Source organism: Lissotriton vulgaris, chromosome 5 (genome assembly GCF_964263255.1).
Source record: "Lissotriton vulgaris chromosome 5, aLisVul1.2, whole genome shotgun sequence".
NCBI classification, from domain to species: domain Eukaryota; kingdom Metazoa; phylum Chordata; class Amphibia; order Caudata; family Salamandridae; genus Lissotriton; species Lissotriton vulgaris.
The window spans coordinates 459944776-459972453 of record NC_141693.1 but is presented as its reverse complement, the minus strand read 5'-3'; the positions used below and the strand labels follow the sequence as shown (position 1 = coordinate 459972453).

The 27678-nt window shown below is 47.8% G+C and overlaps 1 protein-coding gene across 2 annotated transcripts in view; it reads left to right on the top strand.

Moving 5' to 3' along the window:
• Positions 1 to 27678, top strand: part of VPS13D (vacuolar protein sorting 13 homolog D) — a 2754556-nt gene that overhangs the window by 289150 nt on the left and 2437728 nt on the right. Inside the window, exon 13 of one of the 2 annotated variants that reach the window (XM_086921894.1) lies at positions 6108 to 6254. In XM_086921894.1, coding sequence (XP_086778020.1) covers positions 6108 to 6254 — 147 coding nt within the window. Of the gene's footprint in view, positions 1 to 6080; positions 6255 to 27678 lie in introns of both variants that reach the window. The other variant, XM_086921893.1, reaches the window with a different exon arrangement.

Below are 27678 nucleotides of genomic sequence, written 5' to 3'. Positions count from 1 at the left end.
CACCCCCTTTTCTGAATCGATTTTGGCCACTATAGGTGTGGCAGGGTATACTCAGACATGAGTCCCTTTCTCACTGCTCCATCAGGATTCAAGCAAGCCGGGCCGAAGACGGCTGAAATGCCAGAAACCGGTCCCCGGTAGCTTGTTTCCTTTCTGGTGAAGAATTGGCTTGGTAGTTTAGTCTGCCCTGTTCCCATGATGCACTGGGCCAGGGACAGACTGATTTGCATATAGCCAGGTTCTGAGCTGGGATGGGGCAGTGAGATAAATAACGGTGATGGATCAAGCCCTGATCTTTGGACTGGGTAAGAGTGGTCTGCTCAATTCAGACACTCTGTTCATCACCACCCCCTTTTCTGTAGCACTGAAACAGCCATGCTCAACATCACTGACGACATCCATCGCTCCCTAGACAAAGATGACGCCTCCCTTCTCATTCTTCTTGACCTCTCTGCTGCCTTTGATACTGTTAACCATGCTGCCCTACTCAACATACTCAAAAACGTTTTGGCTTTGACGGAACTGTTCTTAAGTGGTTCACTTCCTTTTTCCTGAACAGAACACAACAAATTAAAATCAGCAATTGCCTTTCCAAACCTCTACCTGTCACCAGGGGCGTCCCCCAGGGCTCCATTCTCTCTCCCACCCTATTCAACCTCTTCAAGGAACCCCTCTCCCTCATCCTCAAACAAGCAAAAGTTGGTTACCACCTATATGCCGACGACACCCAACTTTACTAAAGGATCAAATCCCATGCTATCGTGCTACATCTCAACAATGCCTTGACTAAGATCCAACTATGGTTCCATCAAACCACCTCAAACTTAACCGTAAAAAAAACAGAAATCATTCTATTCTCTCCCAAAAATAACATGCCCCCATTCATCTCTGGATCTCACATCAAAGCCCTCAACTGATCTCTCTCCATCTCTAACTCTGTCGAATTCCTCAGCATCAGCATTGATCAGAACCTCAGCCTCACCCCCCACATAAAAAACTCAGCCAAAGGTGCTCTCTTCATACTCCAGCACCTCAAAAAAATCAAACCCTTCATTCCAACCAATGACTTTAAATCGGTTGTACAATTGTTGGTCCTATCAAGAATGGACTATGGTAATGCCACTCTCACAGGTACTCCTAAAGTCCACCTTGTCCCTATCAAATCCGTTCTCAACCTTGCTGCCAGGCTGATCACTGGCTGCAAACGATTTGACCGCATCTCCCCCATTCTCAAGGACCTCAAATGGCTCCCGATTGAAGGCAGATCCACCTATAAAACTGCTTGCATCACCCACTAAGCCCTCCATCAAAATACCCCATCTTACCTCACCGAAAAACTCCACAAAGCGGGCTGCACCAGATCACTGAGGAGCACCAACGCTCTTACCCTTGTCCGTCCTCTACTAAAAAAGAAAACTACACAATGTCGCTCTTTCTCTGGAAATGCACCCCCTGTCTGGAATGCTCTCCCTATAGAGTTATGCTGTAATCCCTCCTACCCCCGCTTCAAAAAAGAGCCCAAGCTGCTGCTCCTTAACAAATACTGGAGCTCTTAATTACTTGGACACTGGCCTTCAACTCTAACTCTGCCTTATGCATTTCTATCTCATCCTATCACTCCCACTCTATTTTCTTCGATCTGTTGTCTAACCTTGATCTTCCATGTTCTGCTCCATTTAAATGTATGCGCCACATGTGCTAATTGTTCATCTTATTGTCTCAAAAGTACCAATGCTATATTTCAACTGAGTCTTTTATATAACTTGTAAAGCGCTCTGATACTCCTTGGTCCAGCCAGCGCTATATAAAACCTTTTAAATAAATAAGTAAATAAATATGTTGGATTCTTGGCCTTGAATTCACACACTCAGATCAATAAAATGTTTTTACATTTTGTTTTCTTTTTCTCATGCCTGTTGGTTACAGATTTGCATATCATGACAAAACAAATGTAAAACAAGCATTTGCAATGCAATAGGTCTCGCATTAGGAACGTTTGAGCGATTGGTCTTGTAAATGACCATTTTATTATTTGTGTTGGTTTTGAAAATAGCTCAATTAATAGCTTTGTCATTTACAATGCCAATAGTTATAACTTTCGCAAATGTGACAACTATAACCTGGGGTTACGCTGCGTGATGCTGTGGTGGTGCTGTTGTGGTGCAGAGTGGTGCTGTGGTGGTGCAGAGTGGTGCTGTGATGGTGCAGAGTGGTGCTGCAGAGTGGTGCTGTGGTGGTGCAGAGTGGTGCTGAGTGATAATGTGGTGGTGCTGAGTGATGCTGTGGTGATGCTGAGTGGGGGTGCTGAGTGGTGATGTGGTGGTGCTGAGTGATAATGTTGTGGTGCTGAGTGGTGCTGTGGTGGTGCTGAGTGGTGCTGTGGTGGCACTGAGTGATAATGTGGTGGCGCTGAGTGATAATGTGGTGGTGCTGAGTGATGCTGGGGTAGCGCTGAGTGATGATGTGGTGATGCTGAGTGGTGCTGTGGTGGTGCTGAGTGGTGCTGTGGTGGTGCTGAGTGATGATGTGGTGATGCTGAGTGGTGCTGAGTGATGCTGGGGTGGTGCTGAGTGATGCTGTGGTGTTGCTGAGTGATGCTGTGGTGGTGCTGAGGTGGTTCTGTGGTGGCGCTAAGTGGTGCTGTGGTGGTGCTGTGCTGGTGCGAAGTGATGCTGTGGTGGCGCTGAGTGATGCTGTGGTGGTGCTGAGTGATGCTGTGGTGGTGCTGATTGGTGCTGTGGTAGTGCTGAGTGGGAGATGGAGAGAGGGAGAAAAAGGAGAGGAGGGAGAGGGTAAAGAGAGGGAGAGAGGAGAGAGAGGGGGAGAGAGGAGAGAGAGACGGAGACGGAGACGGGGAGAGAGGAGAGAGAAGAGAGGGAAAGGGAGAGGGAAGTGACGGAAAGGGAGAGAGGGTAGAGGGAGGGTAAGAAGAGAGGGGGAGGACGAGAGCGAAGGACGGAGGGGAGAGAGAGGGGAGGGAGGGAGTGAGGAGAGCAGGCAGAGGGGGAGATGGGGAGAGGGATAAAAAAAAGAGCAGGGGGAAGGTAAAGAGAGAGAGATAGGAGAGAGAGGAGAGCAGGCAAAGCCTGGATATCCGGGAATGCAAGTTGCTATAGGCTAAAAAGCCAGGCGTCACCGATGACTTTGGTTACTAGGTGCTTTGCTCAACACTTTCAGGATAGCCCTTGCTGCCTCTGGGCCACATATTGGTACTGTGGAACGAGGACAGATGCATGCTGGGAAGAATGTGCGGCAAATGTGGAATGTGGGCGGGTGAATGAGGAGAGAATGGGCCTCAAATGTCCCTGCCCATGACAAACACATCTTCTCTGCATGCAGAGCACACACACCTTCACTCAGCCACAAACCACATCCCAGCTGGACGCAGCAAACACTGCTAACCATGCCTCCGGCTTTATTTTTGTTGCCGAATTTGTTTATACCAGTGAAAAACTTTAAAAATATAGATTTCCCCAGACAGATACGTGACCCTGCCTAGTAAGAAAGTATAAATGTGTTATATGACAAACACATGTTGTTATCTTATGGTTTCTAAACTCACATAAAAAATGAATTGCCTGTGCTTGAAAGCTGATGATACGCACACAGTAAAATAACCTCTCAAGTTTCAACATTCTTTCACTGTTAGAAATAGGCGTTCAAAAACCAATGAGGGGTACTAATATTTTAATGCTTATTTAAATGAACAGGCCGTTCACGGTTTGCAGTATTTCACAATAGGAAATTTTTCTCTTTAAAAAAAAAAAAACAATAACATACGAGTAATTCCAATTTAATTTGTAGCCTCGAGAAAGCCTCAAGATTTGTACACCAAGAGGGAAACGTGCACGTGTACAAGCCAGTGCACCACACAACCTAAAGCAACATTTTAGTGGGCAAACAACAACTAAAAAGATTACTGCTTGGCCTGGACATGGACTTGGAAGTTTGTTTAAAATCTGCCATGGATTCATTTTTAAAATAATCAAAAGGCGAAAGAGAGGCAACCAGCTTACTCTTCAAGGCAGATTCAGGCTCTGTGTTCACTTCATACCTAGCATTCTGCGGAGGAAATCGAATTTTAAGTGGCAGTTGTAATTTAGTGCCTGCGTCTATTTAAGAGTTGGTCTCCTCTTTAAAAGAAGTGCTGAATCAGTGACACTGTGATGCTCACAAGACAGGGCTGATGAAAATCAAGATACGCAGAAGGAACAATGAATAATTAAATGGTTCAGGTATGAATCACAGTCGAGGGCTACGAGACACACTAGGGAACTAGATAATAGGACGGAGGCCCCTGAAAGCGAAGCAGGGTGCGCATCACAACTGCTGACGTGTGCAAGGTCATCAGCTCCAGGGCCTCCTGCCCACGGTCACGCGACTGAAAGGCACTGCGAAACCAGAGTGGTGTGGGGCAGAGTGAGTCAGTAAGATCAGGTATCAGGCACATTGCGAGATCGCACAGTATCCCAACGTCTAAGTTATGTTCAGCGAATGATATCGCAAGACTTGTGGCGATGCAGGAGACAGAGAGGAGCTTGTGATGATCGATAGACCGAGAAAGAGGAGCTTTAGCCAACCATCCATGTGCTGTACCTGTGTGACTGGATCTCCTGGGTAGTAACTGTCAGCACAGCACTCATGCTGGCAGGCTAAAGTAGACTGTTGGAGGTGCAACAAAAAAAGTTAACCTGCTGCCCCCTACAGTGCACATGGTCGAAAGTACTAATAATGAAAAAAACTAAGATGCAGCTAGCGTTGACCCCCGTCATAGCACTTATTTTGTTCTTTACCTCATGTGCACAACAGGCCGCGCTGAGGAAGGTGGGGAGGGAGGGAGCAGGACGGACTGCTGGGGAGGTGGATGGAAGGGTTTTGGGGATGGTTGGCGGGGGCTGGGGTTGGGTGGGTAAGGCTGCATGAAGGAGCCAGAGGAGGCAGGGAGAGTGCAATCAAGAGGAGACTAAGTAGAAAAAAAACAGACACACTTATATGGAGTGGGCTGATGAAAGTAAAATAAATAAACTGCACCAGGAATTCGAAAGGAATGGCTGAAATATTAAAGTAGCTCTGGGGCCGGCACAATCCTGTCTGAGGAAAATGTCTAACGATCAACTCTCTGCACACTTAACGATAAGGTCTGTTATCAGCTCTTCCCCGCGTCCCTTTGATCTCCTAATTGGAGCTTTAGCGAGTCCTGGAAGCAAATAGGCGGCGCATTGTGCGAGAGGGAGGGGGCCACGGAAAGAGAGAATGTGTGAATGGGAGTGACGGAAAAACGCCCGCATTGGAATGAGGCTCAAATGCATTCTTTCCCCGCAAAATGTTTTGTGAACGAGCATAAAGCCAAGTCAGAAGTGTTTGTAGTCGCTTCGGAGAGGAAGAATGTCATCAAAGGTTAAATACATCAGTTTGCTGAAAATCAAAGCTTGTCCCAGCAGGCAGGGGCGGGGAGCAGAGCAGAGCCATTGAAGAGCCAGAGTCACGGCCTGCGGCCGTGAATAAGTGACGGCGGGGGTCGGGGAGAGAGGAACAGATGGCGTGGCCGTGAAGTGCAGGCGTGGGGGCGGGGAGCAGAGCCTTTGAAGAGCCAGTCAGTGAAAGGCTGAAAGGCAGAATAGGCAGAAGCTCGTGCACGAGGCATGCCCTTCCGAAAATACGGATCGTAAAAGTCAGCTTTGTGGATGGACGGCATTAGGTCTCTCTCTACGCGAGACCTAAACAATCTTAATACTTCAAATTTGAACTGCCAAAGTATGTCCTAGATAACATTGTTGATACATGGGCTTGGGTGTGTGACCCAGCTGGTATAGGCTGGGCAAGAGTAATGTTTCACCAATGATCTGTGCCAAGAACGTGCTGCATCTGGCTGAAGGTCAGGTGTAGATTTTGGAGACCGGTACTGGGTCAGAGCTTGGTGCGCTCAGACAAATTCTTTTGTTAAGGTGCCGTGTTCAGGGGTGCTTATCTTCCTAGATTCACTTTGTGTGCAGTCTGTTTGTCTAGACTTTTCCAAAAATTACCCATATGTTTTTGATTACTATGTTGTTTGTCTCTTTCTTCTAATCTTTTTAAATTAGGGTCTGATGATTTTTTTGACCCAGCAGCTGATGCATCTAGCGTGAACACCTTCACGAAAAGAGATAACGTCTTTGCTAAACTCAACTTTCAGCTGCAAGCTGGCAGCGTTACATTATTACACAAGAAGGGCCATGATAAGAATGAAACGGCATTCATGCAGTTGGAGTTTTCAGGTTGGTTAATCTATTTGTACTAATAATGTAAAATATCCTACGACACTGCAGTAGATTTTCTGATTATTCTTTAGAAGCAGTAATGTTGCTCTAGAAATGTGGTGGGCTGGGGGATAAGATTACACTTCTAGGTGCACTTTAAATAAACTATTTATCTCACTGGTTTCCTATCTTAGTAGACAAAATAGAACTTGTGTAGGCACCTTTGAAATACACTGTGGAAAATTGTAAATTAACCGCATGTGTGCGGGCGGAATTCCGCTCGCACGCTGAGATTTTCTAAATCGCATGTTACGTGACGAGCTGGGCTCGTCATCAGCGTGCGAGCGGGCTACGCCATGACGAGCCCAGCTCGTCATCAGCATGAAAGGGGTTAAGAGGTTCAGCTGAGGTCCGTACATTGATAATAATGCCGATTGTTTTGTAGTCTTTAATGTTGAAAATCAAGTCATGTAACTTGTCCCTTTTGAAAGAGTACATATATTCATTTCAAAAGAATATACAAATCCAGCACTTTTTTGTGTCTAGGTGACGCGTTCTCAAAGCTACAGAGTGAACAAAAATCATATATGCAAGAGACTTCTATATATTGTTCTTCGTGATTTTGATAGATTGCCATGTCTGCTAATTCTATCAGGAAAGTTACTCGCTCTCAAACACAGAACTATACAACCGCCAGTTGAGAAGAAAATATTAATAAAGAAGGAGACTGTTCGCTCACAATTTCTTTTGCTTCATACGACTGTAGATTATTCTGGCCTAAAAAGACTCAGATTTAATCAGAGTGATTTAACCAAAGTACGAAATTGCATCTTAAGGATGTCGGGGCACAACACACACCTATAATGTCCAGTAGTGCTTCAGGACATTGATGTACAACGCATATGCAAATGGAGAATGTGTCTCAAACGGATTTTAAATGTAAAAAACAATTAATAATCCATATTTGTAAAGCGCAAACATATCACCCCTCAAGGTTTCAAGGCGCTGGGGGCCGTCTGGGAGATTAAGTGAGCTATTTCCCAGAGTCACTTGATGCTGTGCTGCTGCCGCCACATGGTATAGAACAGTGAGCACCGTGCTCTGGAGTCAGCCGCTCTGGCCGCTGTGCCGCCTCAACAACCCACATTGATGAATAAACATTGCAAAAAATCGAACAGCCTACAGGATGAACAACAAATTCAGCAAAGGCGACTTGGAATTGTGAATACTAACTAAAAAGCGATTATGTAAGCTGTATGTATGAATCAATAGCCAATTGCAAAGTTACAAAAACGGCACATGGCATTTCCAAAAATGACACCAGTTCGAAGTGATTGCTAACAGATGGGACACTTTAAAAGGAAACCGAAACTGTAAAAGCAGTCTTTCAAAATTGCTGCCCTATCTACCACTGTGAAAGGGACGTGCCTATTTTAAGCCCAGCAGAGGAGAAGGAAGAAAAGTTTCTGGCAGAGAGTTACTCTCTTTGATCAAATAGCAGACAAGGTTAATGGCCGGTACATGTTTAGTAGAATAGTAATCCTTGACGTCTTAGAAGAGCTACAGCCTATTGGAGGAAGACAACCACGACACAGACAGCATTCCCCTATGCATTTGCCTGTCCTGTGTTGACAGCTCCTTGTATCTTTTCCCAGAAGGCCTATCTAGTGTCGCTGGGACTTTTCTCCAACATTGGATCTTTTATATATTTACATGCATGAATCATTTCCCCCTTGTCAAGCTGGGAATCCTGGTACATTAAAGTAGCAGTAAACAGTGTAAAATATACAACAAACAGTATATAAAGTAAAATGGCCATAGGCCTGAAACAACATAGTATGTAGTAACACATCCACCTCATTTGAATGAATGAACTTAAGCCATTGAGGGGGAAGCTTAAGCACTCCTACTCCCTCTGGAGGGCACTTTAGTTGAGATTCCAAAGCATCATTGCCCCCCCCTCCCCACCTTCACCACATACCGAGCACAAATACAGGATCTGCTAGTTTTATAACTCACTGAATTTTCAAGTATTGTGCAGTGCAGAGTTGCTCAAAACTGACATCGTTGATGGGAGCAAAGATGTTTTTCCCCTGTACCCTTTATGAGGCGAGCTAGGAAACAGGTGATTGTTACATACATCACTACAGTTGCACACACAATATTCTAACCAGTGCATGGCCAAGACCTTTGTAAGTCTTCTTATCCATGTTGTAGGTGACCTTTCATAATCCATACATACATAGATCATTACACCTTACTGCAGTCCACACACACACAGATCTCTGGTGGAATGTACTTTTGTCATACTGAAAGACCGAAACAGAATTTATGAGATATAACAACTGTTAAACTTTGCTTTGGTCTATCTTCTTTTGGATCTGCGCACTCTTGGCCTCTCACTTGGACTCGCTGTGGCAGTGCCAACGACTTCCCACCTTGACTCATAGTATGCCTTTCTGTGTCTCCCTCCAGCCTGATGCTCTGGTAATGCTGGCACCCTCATCCCTTTATTGTAGCATTGGCGGGCTCGACCATCTCAAGTGCATTCATGACGTATACTAGGCCCTTGATACATCTCCACTGTATGGCACCAAATCTGTGTGAATTTTTACTGTGAATCTGCAGATGGTGGATTTGGTGGTGACCAGTCTATACACTGCTACCAGTGCAGCGTTGATGACACTTGTGTGCCATGGAGTCCTCCTTTATAGCACCACACAGTGCAGTGACTGCCTGACAGATTTCAGTGAAACTCCGTTGTGGTTTCAAAGCCATTGACACTATAGTTGATTTGCTCAACTGTGCTATGAACACCCTCTGATCAAACAATGATACCTCTTTGTTGCTATTTTTGCTTTCAGAGCATTGACCTCTCCATCGATCTGAGTTCAGTAGCTGAAGGTGTGGTGGCATCTTCATTAGATGCTAATGGGGCCTCTTGCTGGCCTATGACACAGCTGACTATTGGCTACTATAGTTGTCATGGTCCCACAGCTGGTTCTCTAAGCAGAGGGGGTGTAGCTGACAAGTATTCTCTATGTTCCTGAACAGGATGTAAAACCGGTTTTGGACCACTTGTCCCTGTAGTTGGACTGCCATCCACTTGACTAAAGCTCATCACTATTCTCTTGGATTTTCAGAATTGTTGTTTCTAAGAGGAGGGACGGCAAGTGTCTTGTTAGTGGGGAGTGAAATACACTTTATGTGTACATAATCTACATGTCTTTATTTCCCATAGACCTCCTCTAATGGCTCTGTTAGATGAGACATATTCAGACTTGATGACTCTTTGTGGGCTGTGCGGGTAATTTGAAAGCCAATTTATTACATAAGAGGACATTATCAACATAGATAATCCTGTGCATCAAGATGTGCCACTCTTTTGTACACAAGGAACCTCCAGAAGGTATACTTGCTCCTTCCACCAGAGCAAAAGTTTCTACCACTGCTCTGGCGTGGGTACTGCTTGTAGCAGACATCTGCAATGTGGCGACTTGGGCTTCCTGCCACACTTTAGTGGAGCATTACTGTTTGGAAGTGAGGAGGGAAGCTCATTTAGCAAGCTCAGTCCTTCAAGACTTTTTGGTATAAGAAGCCAAGCAATCACCTCCTAGTTGGGTATTGACTGGGTGAATCTATTCACATGGTGAGGAATCTACAGGTAGAAGTAGCCATCAGAAGAAATAGTTTCTTACTATTGGTAACTCTTGCTGGTGGATAATGGCGGATTCCTCACCAACACCAATCTCCCTGTTGCATGGCTGTTTGCCCCAGTATTGGAACTTTCATAGATTCCCATGCTTTGTATCATTCTCCGTCGTCGGAATGGGAGCCTCGGTAAATAGAAAATACCATAGTAGTAAGCACAAAGTGAAAAAATAGGCCTAGGCCTCATCTCACTTTGTAGCTTATCCACCTCTTTTTGTAAAAGAGACCAAACTTCTGCAGTAGCCAATCAGAGCAGCCTCACCCCATAGAACCTTCCTGAGAGAAGCTCAGAGCCTCAGATTTTCTACCGCACGTTGTGCAAGGGAGTCTCCATTGAGCTCTGCTCAGTTTCTTCAGTTTTTCTGACTACTTTTTTCAACAACTTGGATTTCTTTTAGTCATGTCTGACAAGGAGAAAAAAGCCCTTTTTAGAGCCTGTGCCACCTGCTCCAAAAAGAGGTTGTTTGTCGATGACAAACATATGGACTGTATATACTGCCTGTATCCGGACCATAAACCTACAAGCTGCCAGATTTGCAGAACCTTCTCAGCGAAGACCTTGAGGGACAGGGAAGGACGTCTCCTCACATGGCTTCAGAAGATGAAGGACCGTAAGGACATTGTGTCTTCAGACAGTGAGGGCTCCTCGTCGATGGTGTCATCTAAGAAGTCTCAGAAGAGGGGTAGGTCTCCCCCTTCTAATTCAGGCGAGTCCCTTCACAAGGCCTTACCAGGGACCTCTGATAGGTCTGACAGGTCTGCTTCCCTAAAATCTCCTCACCACAGTGAAAAGGAGAGGCAGGGTAAGCCTGAGGAATCACAAGCCTCAAAAAAGGTGAAAAAGTCTACAACTATCTCTTCACCTCCCTCTGAGAAGGATAGAGGGGTCAAGAAGCCTTCGACTTCAGTACAGGAGGTCATTTCGGACAAGAAACAGAGGTCGTCAACGGTTAAAATCACAGGTACGTCGACGACGACTGTAAAAAAGGACAGCTCTGTAAAAGTTGCCTCGTCGACAGGCTCGTCGACGCCGGCTGCGTCGACGGTTTTCAAAGCTCCTGATTCCTGTTCGTCGTCGACGAAAATAACCATCTCCACGTCGACGACGATGACCGCAAAGTTGGCGACGACGAGGACGACGTCGACGACGACTGTGTCGACGACGCCAGTTACCATGCTGCTGACGACGAGTTCGTTGGCGATCCCGTCGACGCTCCTACCATCGTCGACGATGAGTTTCTGCTCGTCGACGACGCAAGCCTCGACGACGAGAACAGTATCTTCGTCGGCGCTTCCATCGTCGACGCAGTCCCATAAAGAGTTGCTGTCGACGACGACGACTTCGTCGCCGATGTCGTCGTCGACGGAATCATCTGAAAAACTTGTTTTTTCACGCAGAAAGAAGCTGATGACGCCAGAGATGACGTCTCCGCGACAGGTTCAGAAATTTCCACCTAATCTTCTGTTGGATGACGACTCTGATGAAGAGACTTTTAGTGAGTTTGGACAAGCATATAGCCCATCTGACCTACAGGTTAAGGTTCAGGATGTTAGTTCTGAGGAAGGAGAGATGGAACACCAACACTATGTTCCGGAACATTACTATGAGGAGGAGCACGCTACTACCAGGCAAATGCCTTTGCAGCAGCCTACACGTCAGGTACAAGAAGGGATGATGGCGATGCCGTCCAGTTTGATTGCGGATCTACAACTTATGTTGCAGGACTACCGGAAACGTTTCCCTACTCCTCAAGAAACTCAACGAGTGCGTCCTCCGACACCTCCGCCTCAATCGTTACAGCCTGTGGCAGACCACTCTTTGCCTCCAAAAGAGCGTACCACTGCGCCTGAAGAGCGCCCACAAGATGTGGTGCAAGTGCATGATACAGATGATCACACTGCTTCTTCTGATGCGGACCAACAAGAGGATCCTGATCAGGATCAACAGGCGGATTGGAATCCGATTGACCGAAGGGATCCAGACATCGCAGATCCAGACAACGCTACCTCGCCTCCAGCGGACGTTGGAGGTTTTCACAACCTAATGGAACGGGCTTCCAAAAGATTTGGTCTCCCAGTGACCACGGTTCAATCAGAATGTTTCTTATATGACTTTAAGGAACCGTTCAGGAAATCAGTACGGTCCATACCAATCATTGAGCATGTCTGGTCTGAGGGCTTGAAGGCTATGCATAACCCGGCCACAGTCCTCCCGGTGCTACCAAGACTAGAGAAAAAGTACAAAGCACCAGATGGCAGTCCGGCATGTCTGCTTGGTCAACCAAAAGCGGACTCGGTCATTTCTCAAGCCGCCCAAAGCAAATCTAAAAATCCATCCACGCCACTAACTACACCACCAGATAAGGAGGGCAGGCGCCTGGACAATGTAGGTAAAAGATTTTCAGCAATGGCCAGTCTTCTGGTTAGGGCAGCCAATGCTTTAGCAATTCTGGGACGTTACGATCGCCAGATGTGGTGCGACCTTGCTCCATTTATGGAGGAATTGCAGGATTCTTCTAAAGAAGAAGTGAAGAAGATTTTGCTAGAGGGGGAGCGGGCCTCTTCGGAGGTCATTGATGTTGCAATGGATATAGCGACCACAGCATTTCGAGCACTTGCCGGTTCGGCTGTTCTGCGACGCCAAGGGTGGTTGAAGGCCACATGGTTCAGACAGGAAGTGCAGAATAAAATCTTGGATCTGCCATACGACGGAGAAATGCTGTTTGGCAAACATGTCGATGACGCCCTGCAGGGCATAAAGAAGGACACTGATACAGCCAAGTCCTTAGGAACATTGCAGTATCGCAAAGTACCCTTCAGAGGAGCAAGAGGTAGAGGATTCTCCTCTTATAGAGGAGGAAATCAGAATCGCTACTCTTCCGGCTCACAGTCTAGCCAGACATATAAACCTCAGTACTCTCAGAGGGGTTCTTTCTCTCGCCAACAGCCTAGAGGACGTCAAGGGCAGCAAAGGAGAGACAACACCAGGAAACAATAGCGGCCAGGTGGCTCTTTCCACTGTTCCTGTTCCCTCATTAACACCAGTGGGGGGCAGGATTGCCCATTGCCTCAACAACTGGATGGTCGTTACATCGGATCAGTGGGTCCTACAGATCGTCAAAGAAGGACACACGTTGGAGTTTCAAGACCTTCGTCCAACAAGAGCGCCAGACGCCTTTCCTCCCAAACATCTCAAGCTCCTTCATCTCGAAGCCCACCAACTTTTCACCAAGGGGGCAGTAGAGCCTGTACCCCTTTCTCAGAAGGGGAAAGGGTTCTATTCCAGGTTCTTCCTGGTTCGGAAGACAAAGGACAAGTGGCATCCAATTTTAGATCTACGGCAGCTCAACACTTATCTCGTCAAGTTGTCCTTCAGGATGGTCACTCTTCAGGACATCCGCTGCCTTCTCAATCCAGGGGACTACATGGCGACCCTAGATTTGGAAGACGCTTACTTCCAAGTTCCTATTCATCCAGCTCACAGGCAATATCTTCGATTTACAGTGGGCAAGAGCCACTTTCAATTCAAAGTACTGCCGTTTGGTCTCCGGTCCGCTCCGCGGATCTTCACAAAGATTCTGGCTCCAGTCGCAGCCTTTCTCAGGAGACAAGCTATACAGGTTTCTCCATATCTGGACGATTGGCTGCTGAAGGCTCCTTCTGCCCAGGAGGCGTCCAAGGCAGTCAGGTCATGCAAAGAACTGTTCGAGCAACTAGGTCTTCGACTCAACAAGGAAAAATCTGTTCTATGCCCCTCCAGGACAGCGAGGTTCCTAGGGGCCATCCTGGACACAGAGTGTTGCCTAGCCTTTCCATCGGAGGAGCGCCAAAGCAAGCTGATTTGTTCAGCCCGCCTTCTTCAATCTCGAAAGACACTGACAGTTTGCAGGTACAAATCGCTTCTCGGATCGATTTCATCCTGCATACCATTAGTTCCACACTGCAGGCTCAAAATGCGTCCACTGCAGGAACAATTGGACAAGCAATGGCGACAGGTCACAGGATCCTTCGACGACAGGATTGTCGTTACCCCGGAAATGAGAAAGGCAAGCGGCTGGTGGTCGCTGAAAGACAATCTTTCCAGGGGTTTATCGTTCCAACTTCCACCATCTCCCATTGTTTTGACAACGGATGCTTCCATGGAAGGATGGGGAGCGGTCCTCCAAGAGCTAAAGGTCAGTGGCCATTGGAGTCCAGTCCAGGTCAAGTTCCACATCAACCTTCTGGAACTTCTCGCTATCCGTCTGGCTCTACAAGCTTTTCTTCCGAGGATTCGCGACCGTGCAGTGCTGGTTCGTACGGACAACACCACAGCCATGCACTACATAAACAAACAGGGCGGAACAAGATCCTCCACCCTCTCCAGGGAAGCCCAGACACTGTGGAATTGGGTGATCCAGAACAATATCTCACTCTCAGCGGAACATCTATCGGGGACACTCAATGTCAGGGCAGACGCTTTGAGTCGCCAAAGGACTGTCTCTCACGAGTGGGAACTAGACCAGACCGTTCTGGAGGAGCTCTTTGCACGATGGGGGACACCATCCATCGACATGTTTGCAACTCCCCAGAACGCCAAATGCCAGTCCTTCGCAAGAAGGGTTCACCATCGGGAATCCTTGGGGAATGCGCTTTTGATTGCTTGGTCCGGCGCCTTTGTTTACCCCTTTCCTCCCATTCCGCTGATCCCGAGGTTGATCAGCAAACTCAAGGTGGAACCGTGCAGGATGATTCTGATCGCTCCAGCATGGCCCAGACAGTTTTGGTACTCAGAACTTCTCCTCCTCTCCCAGGACCAGTCAGTTCTCCTGCATCCTGTTCCAACACTGTTGACAATGTCTCACGGACAGGTTCTACATCCGGACTTGAAGTCTCTGCGATTGACAGCGTGGCTCTTGAGTTCCGAGAGTTCCAAGGTTTAAATCTCTCAGGGGAATGTAGGGACATTTTGGCCCAGGCCCGGGCGCCTAGTACCAACAAGACCTATCGGGCTAAGTGGAAGAGATTCTGTGTTTGGTGTCGGAAGGAAGGTTTACACCCATATACTTCTGCTCCGCACCAACTCTTGCCTTACATACTGTCTCTGGCTAAATCTGGATTGGCTCCATCTTCTATAAAAGTTCATCTAGCGGCCATTTCTAGATTCAGACGTTCATCTTCAGGTCCTTCCCTATGGTCAGCAAGAATTATCAAACAATTTCTGAAGGGTTTATTCAGGGTCTTTCCTCCAGTCCGGCCGCCGCCACCAACCTGGCATTTGAATCTGGTCTTGTCATATCTCATGAAAGCCCCTTTTGAGCCTGTTCATCAGTCTGACCTTAAGTTTCTCTCGTGGAAACTGGCTCTTCTCTTGGCCCTGACATCGGCTAGAAGAGTAAGTGAGCTCCAAGCTTTCACCATTGAGGAACCCTTTCTGCAATTCAAGAATAATGTTCTTATCCTAAGAACAAATCCTAAATTTATCCCAAAGGTGCCTTCAGAATTCCACCTAAATGAGCCAGTGGTCTTAAAACCGTTCTTTCCACAGCCTTCCTCACCCGCGGAAAGAACTTTGCACTCTTTGGACATTCACAGATGCCTGAAATTCTACCTGGAGCGGACAAGACAGTTCAGAAAATCTTCACAGCTTTTTCTTTCTTTCAGTGCTCCTCGCAAGGGGTTTCCAGTTTCTAAAGCCTGTATTTCCCGCTGGATTTCCAGTGCTATACATTTTTGCCACCAGGCGGCTGGAAAACCACTGCAGGGAGCAGTTCGTGCTCACTCTACAAGATCAATGGCTTCATCGACAGCTCTATTTGCAGGTGTCCCAATCAAGGACATTTGTAGAGCAGCGACATGGAGCAGTGTCCACACCTTCACTCGCCACTACTGCTTGGATTCTTCTGTGAAAGAGGATGCGGCAGTGGGCCAGGCGGTTTTAAGGAGCCTTTTCCAATAAGTTGGTGAGCTTTCCTTTCTATCCCGCCTTCCTGTTTGCATATTTTGTATTACTGTGTTATTGTCATGTTTTATGATTCTAATGTGCATCTAGTTTTCTGATCAGAAATGTGTGACATTTTCAGGTTCACAAATTGCAAAATATGCATTTCTATTTACTGCTGGTTACTCTGATACAAAGCATGGGAATCTATGAAAGTTCCAATACTGGGGCAAGAAAACAAGTTACTTACCTGTAACTTTGGTTCCCCAGTATTGGTAACTTTCATAGATTCCCATGCGCCCACCCGCCTCCCCTGGGAAAGCTCAGTCTTATTGTTTTCTGGGATAGCTGTTTACAACGGCTACGAAAATCTGAGGCTCTGAGCTTCTCTCAGGAAGGTTCTATGGGGTGAGGCTGCTCTGATTGGCTACTGCAGAAGTTTGGTCTCTTTTACAAAAAGAGGTGGATAAGCTACAAAATGAGATGAGGCCTAGGCCTATTTTTTCACTTTGTGCTTACTACTATGGTATTTTCTATTTACCGAGGCTCCCATTCCGACGACGGGGAATGATACAAAGCATGGGAATCTATGAAAGTTACCAATACTGGGGAACCAAAGTTACAGGTAAGTAACTTGTTTTCTTATCCCTCATGTCCCCTCGATGAGGTAGCAACATGATACAAAATGATGCACCTGTCTTCTTGCTGTTTTTTTCCATCTGTCTCCCTCGAAGGTGTGTAAAAGACGGATAGAACCTGACGTCAGCTCGCCAACTGGGGCTCTTAATGACTCTGATGGTGACACGTGGATGCTGCGTACGGCACCAAAGTGGAACTAGTGACCCCACCGGAGTGGAGAGCTATTGAAGAGTTTCCAGATCCAGACTGGAGCCTGGGATTTTAAATTCAAATAGTGAGGAATCTGCAGGTAGAGAGAGTATCTACCAGAAAGAGCGATTTTAAGGTAAGTAACTTTTTCTTCTGTTACAATCTCCAGATTCCCCCACCTGGGAATTTCCACAGCCATCAGACTGTCTGAAAACCTTTGTAGCAACCCTTTTGCTATAGACATGTGGCATCATGTGGCTCCTTGTTAGTTTTGTCCCGCCCCAGATATGGGCACTGGAATCCCTATATATAGGCGTCACCTCTGCATACAAGTTTCTTTTTTTGTGTACCTTCCACCATGATGAAGACGTGTCCCTGTAAGGTGGCTGGGTTTAAGCCGACAAGTACTGATGACTGACACCCATGATATCTGTCTCTGGTGTCTCAGATCCAAACACTGCGTTGTATGAGTGCTGCACAAAGATGAATCTTAACACCACCAGTAACTGTGAAGGAAAACTTGCTCTTGCGAACTCCGTACAAAGTCAAAAAAGTGGTACTAGTGGAAGCAGAGGCCACGGACATGCTCCAGAAACCTCTCCTGTCACATATCACTATCAAAGTCACAGGTTTCAGGTAGGTGAGAAACACTGAGTCGTGCGATGCCTCGGCAACTCTAGCAACTCTAGTGCACTTCTCTGCTGCGGAGTTGTTCCCTTACTTCGGAACCGATTCCTATGCTGAGCTCGATGTGTTCGACCCCCATGAGCATTGGTAATGCCACAACAGCTCTGGGAGCTGAAAAGGCCTTGGGCACCATATTTTTATATTTTAGGATCCCTATGGCACGCCTTAAGACTCCAAAGATCAGGTGCAACGTTCGATGTTGCAACCATCATTAGCAGCCCGAACTCCGATGCCAGATTCAGATAGTTTTATCGCACTCAGTCATTCAGACCCAGAGACATATCTTCCTCACCATGATGTTGAGGAGGCTGCAGATTACATTTATGGTGACCCTGATGATGATGTGATCTTTTTGATGAACTATAGGTTGAGGCAACGTCGTCACTGAGGTCCTCAACCTGTGGCTAACCAACCAAAAAACTCTGTTGCTTTTAAATGTGGCCATAACTTGTGTGCTGGCAGGCTCCTGGGCAAAGTCAGGACCTTGCTCCTCTGTACATTGACAAGTGGCAGGGCCGCAAAGACCCGTTCCAGGGGGACCTAACTTCCTGCTTAAACACCTCACCTCGGCGAGCCTAGTGGAGCCAGGATCTACCATTCCCCTGAACTCCAATTCTTTTTCAACTACCCCGCCTGACAAATGAAATGAAATGAAATGAATGAAACTTATATAGCGCACGACTTACCCTGGGGCATCTCCGCGCTTGCTTAGGGAACCCGTCCTGGTATTCCCCTGTGAGATAACCCTGGCAGGGTATCCACAAGGTGAAAGCCAGGCATCCCACCGTGAGGGGCCATTGTGGAGATTAAGCAAGCTATTGCCCAGAGTCGCAGAGTGTGAACCCGTGAGTCGAGAAGGCACCGGAGCGAGAATTATCGAGTCCGTGGAATTTTGAGCCCAAGACCCGCCTAGGCGGGGAATTGAACCCTGGTCCAGGGCCGAACTCAAGCTCCAGGTCTGCCGCCTCTAACCCCTGAGCCACACTTCTCCAAAAGATGTAAGCAAATGAAAACATTTGCCAACTGTGTCTTCCCTCTCAACTTTGGCCTCAGGTCCATGAACATTTCTTGTCTCTTGGGGAGATGTTTGCATCCGTTACGGGACAGAGGGCAGATATCTTGCTAGCTGTCCCAGATGACATCTAGTCAACCCTGCAGCAACTGATCACAGGCGGCCAGGACACAGCATAATAATGGATCCGTTCAGGCTTGGAAACAATCTACTGTCAGGGTAAGGCAGTCGGTACCAGAGTGGTGCTGTGGCGCCATACCTGAATTTGCTCCACTGGCTTTTTCGTCGGATGTCCAACACATTCCTCATGGACATGCCCTTGCTCTCGACTGTTCGAAGTGATGGAAAAACCGGTCTTAGAAAGGTTTAAAGAGATCAAGGCTACTGCTTGCTCTCTGGGCTTAGCGCCACCTATTCGGCAGACTCCACAACAACCTCACTCCTTTTGAGGCTTTGGCAGAGGATATCAGAGAAAAATTCAGTACGCACCTCAACAGCAACCAGCCTCCCAGCCCTTTCGTGATAGAGGCCAGGGATCAAACTGACAGGTTCCATGATCTCAGGGTGAATGTTCTACCTGCCCCTTGTCCCCCTCAGCAGCTGCTATAAAATCGCTGTAATTCGCCTTCTGCAAGTCACAGTCACCCATCACCTCTTACCTTACCGGGTGGAGGAGCATCACATCCAACCAATGGGTGCTTTAGATGGCGGAACACACCTGCCCTATACCCTTCCAATCATACCCCCCAGGTATGCCGCCTACACCACAACATCTACATGAAGACCACTTTTCTGTGGAGAAGTTCAAGCTCTCTTGGCCAAGGGCGCAATAGAAAGGGTCTGGGCATCAGAAATCAAGACTGGTGTTACTCTGATTATTTTCTGGTGCTGACAAAGGGCAGAGCCCTTTGTCCCATTTTAGATCTTCACCCTCTGAACTGTTTTCTTCCAGAAGGGCAAGATCATGCTGCTCACCCTCGTTCTTTCTGCCCTTGACCAAGGAGAATGGATGGTAGCATTGGATTAGCAGGACTCCTTTTTCTACATCTCTCTATTGCCATCTTACAAATACCACCTGTGGTGTTAGGAAGGCCAAGAGCACTTCCAGTTTCTGTGCTCCTCTTTAACCTTATCAGTGTACCTCGGGTGTTTCACAAAGGTGATAGTAGTGGTCTCAGCCCATCTGCATAGGTTGGGAATACCAATCTTTACATTCTACAAAGACTGGCTCCTGAAGGTGGTTGTATCTCAAATAATCGGAAGCCACCTCCAGATAACGGGCGACCTATTGATATCCTTGGGCTTTTTTTTAACATTCTGAAGTCACACATGACTCCTACGCAACAGTTCCACTTCATCAGAGCCATTCTAGATACAGTGCTCTTCCTAGCCTTCCCTCCACTTCAATGAGTACAGGATATTCTGGCTATGATCCTGATGTTTCAACCCTGGGTCTCAGTCAGAGTGGCTGTGAGACTTCCGGCCTCTACCCTCCAGAATCCTGATTTTGTACCACGTCAGGTGGCACATGTGGGTTTTGCAGTGTGATCTGACGTCTCAGTGGGTGCAGCACCAGGGGACCTCTCACAGTCCTTTCAGGTGTCTAAGGAGACTGAAAAAGATCCACAGTGGTGGCTGCTCAACCACAATTGGACCAGCAGCAGACCTCTTTCCCTAGCACACCCAGAGCTAACGGTTGTGAGGGATGCATGATTGGGGAGGTATTCTGAGGGAAGTGGAGACTAGAAGACTCTGGTCTCCAGTGGAGACTCCTCTTCATTTCAATTAGCTGGAGCTGGGAGCGATTCACTTGGCACTGAAGATGTTCCTCCAGGCCAGCAAGGGTAACATGTGCATGTGCTCAAGGATAACACGACTACCATGTTGTGCTGCAACAAACAGGGTGGAATCGGGTCGTAGTTTGTGTGCTAGGAAGCTTTTTGCCTCTGGAAATGGTTGCATCCTCAGGGAATCTCACTTACCAACCAGCACCTGGCAGGATCTTTGAATACAAGGTGGACAAACTCAGTTGATGTTTCTTAGCAGATCACGATTGGCACTTAGGCTCGGAGGTGGTGCAAAGCAACTTCCAACAGTGAGGAGAACCTTGGCTTGATCTCGTCAGCACAGTGGAGAACACTCAGTGTCAAAGCTTTTGTGCATTGGAGATCCCATGCGTTCTCTCTCTGAGATACCTTCTGTCTACATAGGGGATCTGATAGAGACTTCTAGCAGAAGATTCCTTACCTTTGAACTATCCCCAGACCTCAGACTGGATCTGGAAATTTTTTGTGGGCAGTAACCCTGTGTGCCTGTAGATTGCGTCGTTTGGTTCTGCGTGGCAGAATGGACATGTTTGGTGCCTATGCGGGCGCCAGCCCATTGCACTGACATTAGTTCTTTTCTTTCAACGAAAGGTCAGCACAGATCCGGTAGAGTTACCCCAAGTCAAAAATATTTTGACTAGCCTTTTTTTGTTTACATTGGTATTATTGGTTTCAACAACAATCGCAGGCATTACAAAGCAATACTGAAGCCACAAGAATAAATGACGAACAAGCTGGAGGATCCTTTTCGAATAGCTAGACATACAACTCACAGAGTTCATAGGCCCCAGTTGTCGTCCTTTCGTCTTATCTCTCCCATAGGTGGTGGCGAAGAGCGAAGATCTGCTGCAAAGCCTGACTAACAAAAACAGCAGTAAAAAGGAAAACCAGATCCTCCCCCAAACCTCCCCCCTCCCCAACCAGTTTGTCGGATTACATGAATGTCGAGCATAGCAGTCACAACGTCCTCAACGTACCCCCTCCTCGGGCTCTGGGGAACCATTGTTTGCATCTGTCAGGCGCAATGAACTGAAATATTTAGGACATGTGATCTCGTTGAACTCTTGAGAAAGAAGCGTTAGCAGTGGCTGCCAAATTGTGCGAAATGTTGCCGCGGTTTGTGTGAGTGTGGCCTGAATACGCTCCATTCCTAATGTGGACCAAAGTCTGTGCAGCTATCCCGTGTGGGTGGGTCGAGTGGTCGTCCCCCAGAGGGATAAGATGTGCTGGGAAGCAGCATGTATTGCAAGGCCCATCTGGCCTCCCCTTATGGATTTCAGAGGGAAGGTGAGTGCATTCAGGAGACTGTGCAGTCCCAAAGTAGGTGTGTCAGGGTGCCCCTTCCCCCACAGCCCCTCCAGCAGGACGCGCTTCGGGTCGGATTGCCCCTGTTGATCCTCACAGGGGTGAGGTACCAATATGTGGCTAGTTTCACTGCCATCTCCCTGCCCGCCGCGTTCCGTGCTGTGTGGTTTGCCCTGAAATAGACTGAGCTCCATTCCAGAAGCGACAGCGTCCTCCCTAATTCCTCTTCCGAGCGTCTCTGCCCTGCAGTGTGGTGTGTCTCGGGGAGGGGGGTGAGCAACTTATGTAGGTCTCTGATAAGACCTCTATCCGATTCCTTCGTGACCGGCCATCTCTCAAACTCAGTCATGTGCCTGCCAACAAATGGGGCTTGTTCGGGTTGTGTGAGCCAAGCCTGAGTTGAAAGTACTGATAGAGTTGTGGCGAGACAATGTCATTCCCCCGGGACAGCTCCAAGAAGGGGATAAAGCCCTTCAAATCGAGGAGGTGACCTGCCGATCTACAACTGGTGCCTCGCCATTGTGAGAATGCTCGGGGGTCAGTGCCAGGTGGGAACTCAGGGTTGTCCAATAAAGGTGTGAGCGGTGAGAAAAGGTTGTAAGTGCATGCTTGACAGCTACTGTGTCCCATACTCTCACAATGGTGCGGGTAATGGGTGAGTGCTGGAGGTAACGTGGCCTGTGAGAGCGGCGGAGGAACTGTATTTTCCATAGAGATGTTTGGGCCATGGCCCTATCTTGAAAGAGCCACCTCTTCTCTGATTCTGGCCTGTACCACTCCACTAAATATCGCAGTTGCGCTGCTTGAAAGTATTGTTGGAGATTGGGAATTCCCAAGCCTCCTTCGTCCATCTCCCGGTATGCTAGTAGTTTGTGCAGACGTGGTCTCCATCCCCCCCCCCCCCCCCCCCCCCCCCCCCACAAAATGTAGGAGAGCCGTTTGTAGATTTGCAATGGTCCCGGCCGGTGGGGACACTGGAATGGTCTGAAAGATATAAAGAATTTTAGGATGGTCCGACATTTTCACCGCCGCAATCCTTCCTAACAAGGAGAGCTGTTGTTTAGTCCAGCGCGCCAGGTCTTTTTGAATCTGCGACGTGAGATTAGCATAATTGAGTGCAATCGTCCTATCGGTGGACGGAGTAAGGATGATACCCAGATATGGGAGTTGTGACTGTGTCAATAAACCCCTCCCTTACACTGGCATGTCATGGGTGGTGCGTGCGTTCTTACCCAGTGGCAGGATCAATGACTTTCCTCTGTTCATCCGGAAGCCCGACACTTTTCCGAAGGATTCTACTACCTCCAGGAATGCTGGAACAGAACTCTCCGGGCGGTCAAGAGCCGCCAGAATGTCGTCAGCCTACAGGCCTACGGAATGTGGCTCCCCGCCGAATGTTATGCCTCTTATGCTCGGGTGGTCACGCTTTTTCTGTGCCATCAGTTCGGGAAAGGGGACATCCCTGCCTGGTACTGCGTTGGATTTCAAAGGGACTAGAGCATAAGCCACTCAGGTGTACCCGCGCCTGGGGGCGATGGTAACAGCTCGCAACCCATGCCTGAAAGCGTTCCCCTACTCCGAAGTGCGTCAGAACCTTCTGTAAAAAAAAAACAATCTACCCGGTCAAACGTTTTTTCAGCGTCAATGGCTAATAAGACCGAATCCGATTGCTGGAAGTGGGTTTTATCGATCAGGTAAAGGAATCGCTTGGTATTGCTGCTACATTGTCGACCAGGGACAAAGCCCGATTGATACGGCTCTATAATCCCGGGAAAACAAGGGCCAAGCCGCGCGGCCAACACACCCGTAAATAACTTAGGATCGAGGTTAAGCAAAGAGATTGGTCGGAACGCCGAGCATTGCGTGGCGTCCTTGCCCGGCTTAGGCAGCACTATGATCTCCGCTTCCAGCATGTCAGGCGGGATTGCGCCTAGGCCCTGAAATTAATTAAAAAGCTTTGTAAGTATCGGGGCAAGCAGCGGGCAGAAAGCTTTATAAAAACCAGCAGAGAAGCCGTCCGGACCTGGCGATTTTAGGGGTTTGAGGCGAGATATGGCCGCAACCACCTCGTCAAGTCGGATTGGGGCATATAGGGTGTTCGCTGAATTCAGAGCTTTAGCAGCCACATCCCTCAGATAGGTGTCAGCGTCTGCCCCATTACAGTGTCCGCCTGGTACAGTGAGGCATAATAGTTTCGGAATGCCTTCGCTATCTGCGCCACGTCTCGTATTTTGTCCCCGTCCCCATTACGTAAGACTAGAATTTTTGAGTGCTGGACAGTTTTGTTCCCCCCTGCATAATAAGTATGGCGCAGGCGGAGAGCCGCATATTCGGCCCAGTCAGTGTCTAGACCTGCCAACTGAGCCCTGGCCGCTTTTAGTTGCTTCCAGACCCTGGGAGCTCCTGTGCGACTGTGGACTCGCTCCAGCTCTACGACCTGGGCTGTTAGGGCTTCTCGCTTAGCTTTATGTAACTTGGACTCCGCCGCTGCCACCGTAATAAGTTCGCCCTGTACCACCTCCTTCAATGCCCCCCACAGTGCAGACACTGGCATTTCCGGACTATCATTGCCCGCCAAATAATCAGTGATGCACTTACGAATTTGCTGGGCCACGTCCGCGCACTGAAGGAGGGGTTCCCAGAGTCTCCACCTACCTGGGGGCCTCCTAACTTTAGGGACCTTGAGCGTGAGCTCCACAGCATCATGGTCAGAGATGGCCGCCGGGGTGATGTTCACGTCAACCACCCGGGCCTCCAGCTCAGAAGAACCTATGAAGTGGTCTAATCTGGCATAGGTGTGATGTACATGAGAGTAGAAGGTGTACTGTGATGCCCCTGGATGTTTAGCCCTCCACAGGTCCACTAATCCTCTTTGCTGTAGCCATTCCTTACCTGTCCCCGGGATAGCGCCTGTGCTGCCATATCTGTGCCCGACCTATCCTTATCTGTATCCCTCACTAAATTAAGGCCCCCCCCCCGAAGTAGAAGGGGGTCAGAGGAGCGCAACGCATCCGAAAGGGCATTTCGTAGGAAGGGCTCCTGCCCCGTGTTCGGTGCATACAGAGACCCCACTGTTATCTGCTGACAACCCATCATAATACTATTGGCTAGCAATCTACCTTTAATCTCTCCCACTTTATCCTTGACCTGCCCGCGGAAGTGTTTATGTAATATCAACAATGGTTCTGTCGGGTTCAAACTGAAAAAGCTTCAAATTCTGCTTAAATCGCTAGACAATGCAAATCCACAGTCTATTCTTCTGGGTAAACATCCGTTTTTTAATTCATCAATTAGTTAGTCATTGATAAATATATACCCAATCCATACATGAAAGACACTTCATTTCTATGTATTTCATCAATAATATAATACAACGGCGCATTAAGAAAGACAAGTGATTAAAGTGTGACATAACATGCAAAAAGTGACATTCAAAGTGTACTTACTAGACAGTGAATCTGTGAACAAATATATTGAAAAGGGAAAAACCAAATGTTGTTGGCCAGTTTTAACATTCATCTATATACATTCCAGTGGTTTAGTTTTAATTGGATTATTTTAAAACTGGAAGTACTATACTGGTCCCCTCATTAAAAAGCGTCGACGTTTCGACCCTCTGGACGCCTTAGTTGTGGGTCTAGGTCGGGTCTTCTTCAGGACATAGGATAGAGGTGTAGGGCCTGAAGGGTCAGAAGAATAAACTATCTGGGTGGATTTGCGGATTTACATTAAAACGTGAGTGAGAATTAGTTATTCACATATACACTCACCACAAAAAGATCTTTCTAAACTTGGACCTGGGATGCAGTGGTGTTGATGAATTTAAACAAATCTGAAATTTCGAGAGCGTATGAAACTATTAATATATCGCCCTTCAGGGACTATTTTAAGTTAACACTTGTTTATTATCAATGACTAACAACACACTTACCCAAGTACTGTCTAGAATTATTCAGACAGACAGCTATTATAAGTCCCACAATGTTGTAGTGGCTTAGACGGAATACTCGTAGTCACTTCAATTATGCGACCTACAAACGATAATGGGTAGGGTTGGTAAGCGTTTAATTATTAGTTATCATCACGTTAGATACTGGGCGATAAAGAGAAACTCTCCGAGCATCTTACCTCGGGATACAAAATCAATCCAGTTTTTCAAACTTCTCAGCAGAGATCCGCTCACTTATAGATCCGTAATGGCGGCGGGTTCCGCACTAATCTGCTCCTTTCGCCTCAATGGGCAAAAACTCAAGAGACGCTAATTGTATTTCGCGCGAGGGCGTAGATTGACGTCCATGCTGTCACGTTGCCAGGCAACTTTACGTGATGACGCTTTTTTCGATCTGCTACCTAGCAACCATACACTACGGCGCCATTATACATCTCCCCGTGTTATGAAGACATATGCGCCACATTGCCTGTTGTTTATTATTACCTATGCTGTTCATTTAGGAGTCGTGTAAAAACGGTTTGCATGTAACACGTAATTATTGCTAATTTGGATCGGGTCTTGTTGATTATCATTATATACGCTGTTCATTTATCAGTCATGTAAAAGCGGTTTGGATATAAAAGATAGCTACTACTAATTTGGAAAGCATCCCGTTACCACTAGTTAGTAGTAGTATGAGTGAGATGCATAATTACTCATATTTATGAACAAGTACAATTTGGACCAGTAACACATCTTCAACCAACTTGCACTAAGATTCATTTTCCTATATAAATTCAGTTGCAAAACATCTTTGCATAGTAAGATATATTATACAGTATACAATGTTCTCCTATTTCCAGCCACATTTAAGCTGCAAATAAAGCGACAACTGATCACAATCATATACGATACTCAGACAAGAAATACAAGTTCGAGGCATGTGGGCTGCTGAATTCATATCTGTGCATAGATCGCCGCCTAGTGTTGGGTCCGGATGATTGCACATTGTTGTCCTGGAAGAGTCTTCGAAGTATCACGAGATAGGTGGCTCCTCCCCTGGACTACAGTGCGCATGGGCATCGCCTCCATCCCCAGGTTGTTTTTTTTCGCCATTGGGTTCGGATGTGTTTCGGTTCCCTCTGTCGGAATCGATAGTTGTTTAACTTTCTTAACTTGAGACCAAAAGGTCTTTAGGACTTGCGTCGGTATTGTCCATCGTTCCGGTTTGTTTCTTCATCAGCTCCAAACTCTTGCTGCCCTTCCGCGTGCTGTCGGCGCGGACGGGCCTACACGACGCTCCAGACTACTTAACATGGAACGAACTCCGTTTAAGAGGAGCCCGGCGTGCACCTCAAAGTATTCACACCTCGACGTGCACCCAGTGTGCAACAAATGTTTGTCGCCGGACCATGATGAGGCCAGGTGTATGGCCTGCTCAAAGTTCCGGTGTAAGAAGACTCTCAAGCTTCGTCGGGCCGCTAGACTCCAGGCCCACTTATCAGCGCCCCCGCCGGACAACATCTTCGAGGAAGACGTTGGTGACGACACCTTCTTACAAGTTTCGGACTCCAGCCCAGCGTCGGAGGATGAAAACTACGACGCGGGGGACGAGGAGTTTGATGAAGTCGTCGGAGAGGTAGGGGATGACGACGGGGCCATTGCCACCGTGGGGGATAGCTCAGAGGAGGAGCACCCTCAGACTAACTCCGGGGTCAATCCCCATGATACGACCCAGGTCGAGGGATCGCCTTCGGGCCTTACCCAAGACCTTACTACTCGTCCCACGGCTCCGCCTACGGGCCCGGCCACGGACATTGGTGATGCGCCACTCCCGGTGAAGAAACTGAAAGTGAAACCACCGGGGTCCACACCAACGGTATCGAAACCGAAAGTGAAAGTCTCACTGTCGGGACAAAAGGCTCCAGAGAAGCCCAAGATGGCTGCCGACATCAAGAGCCACGCCAAGATGGCCGACCCGAAGACCCCGGTGTCGATGCCGAATGCGAAGACGACCGACGCGGCCGCGTCGGCGCCGAAAATGGTCGAGGTCGACGACCCGAAAAGACCCTCGAAGAAGCGTCAAGACGACCCCAAAGTTCTGGCTGCGCCGATTCCGGTCGTCAAGGGCAAGGGTGGTGATGTGTCGGCTCCGAAGACCGTGCCTTTGCACGCCGACCCGACTCCGGACTCGGGGGAATCGATCGAGCCGGTCCAGCCCT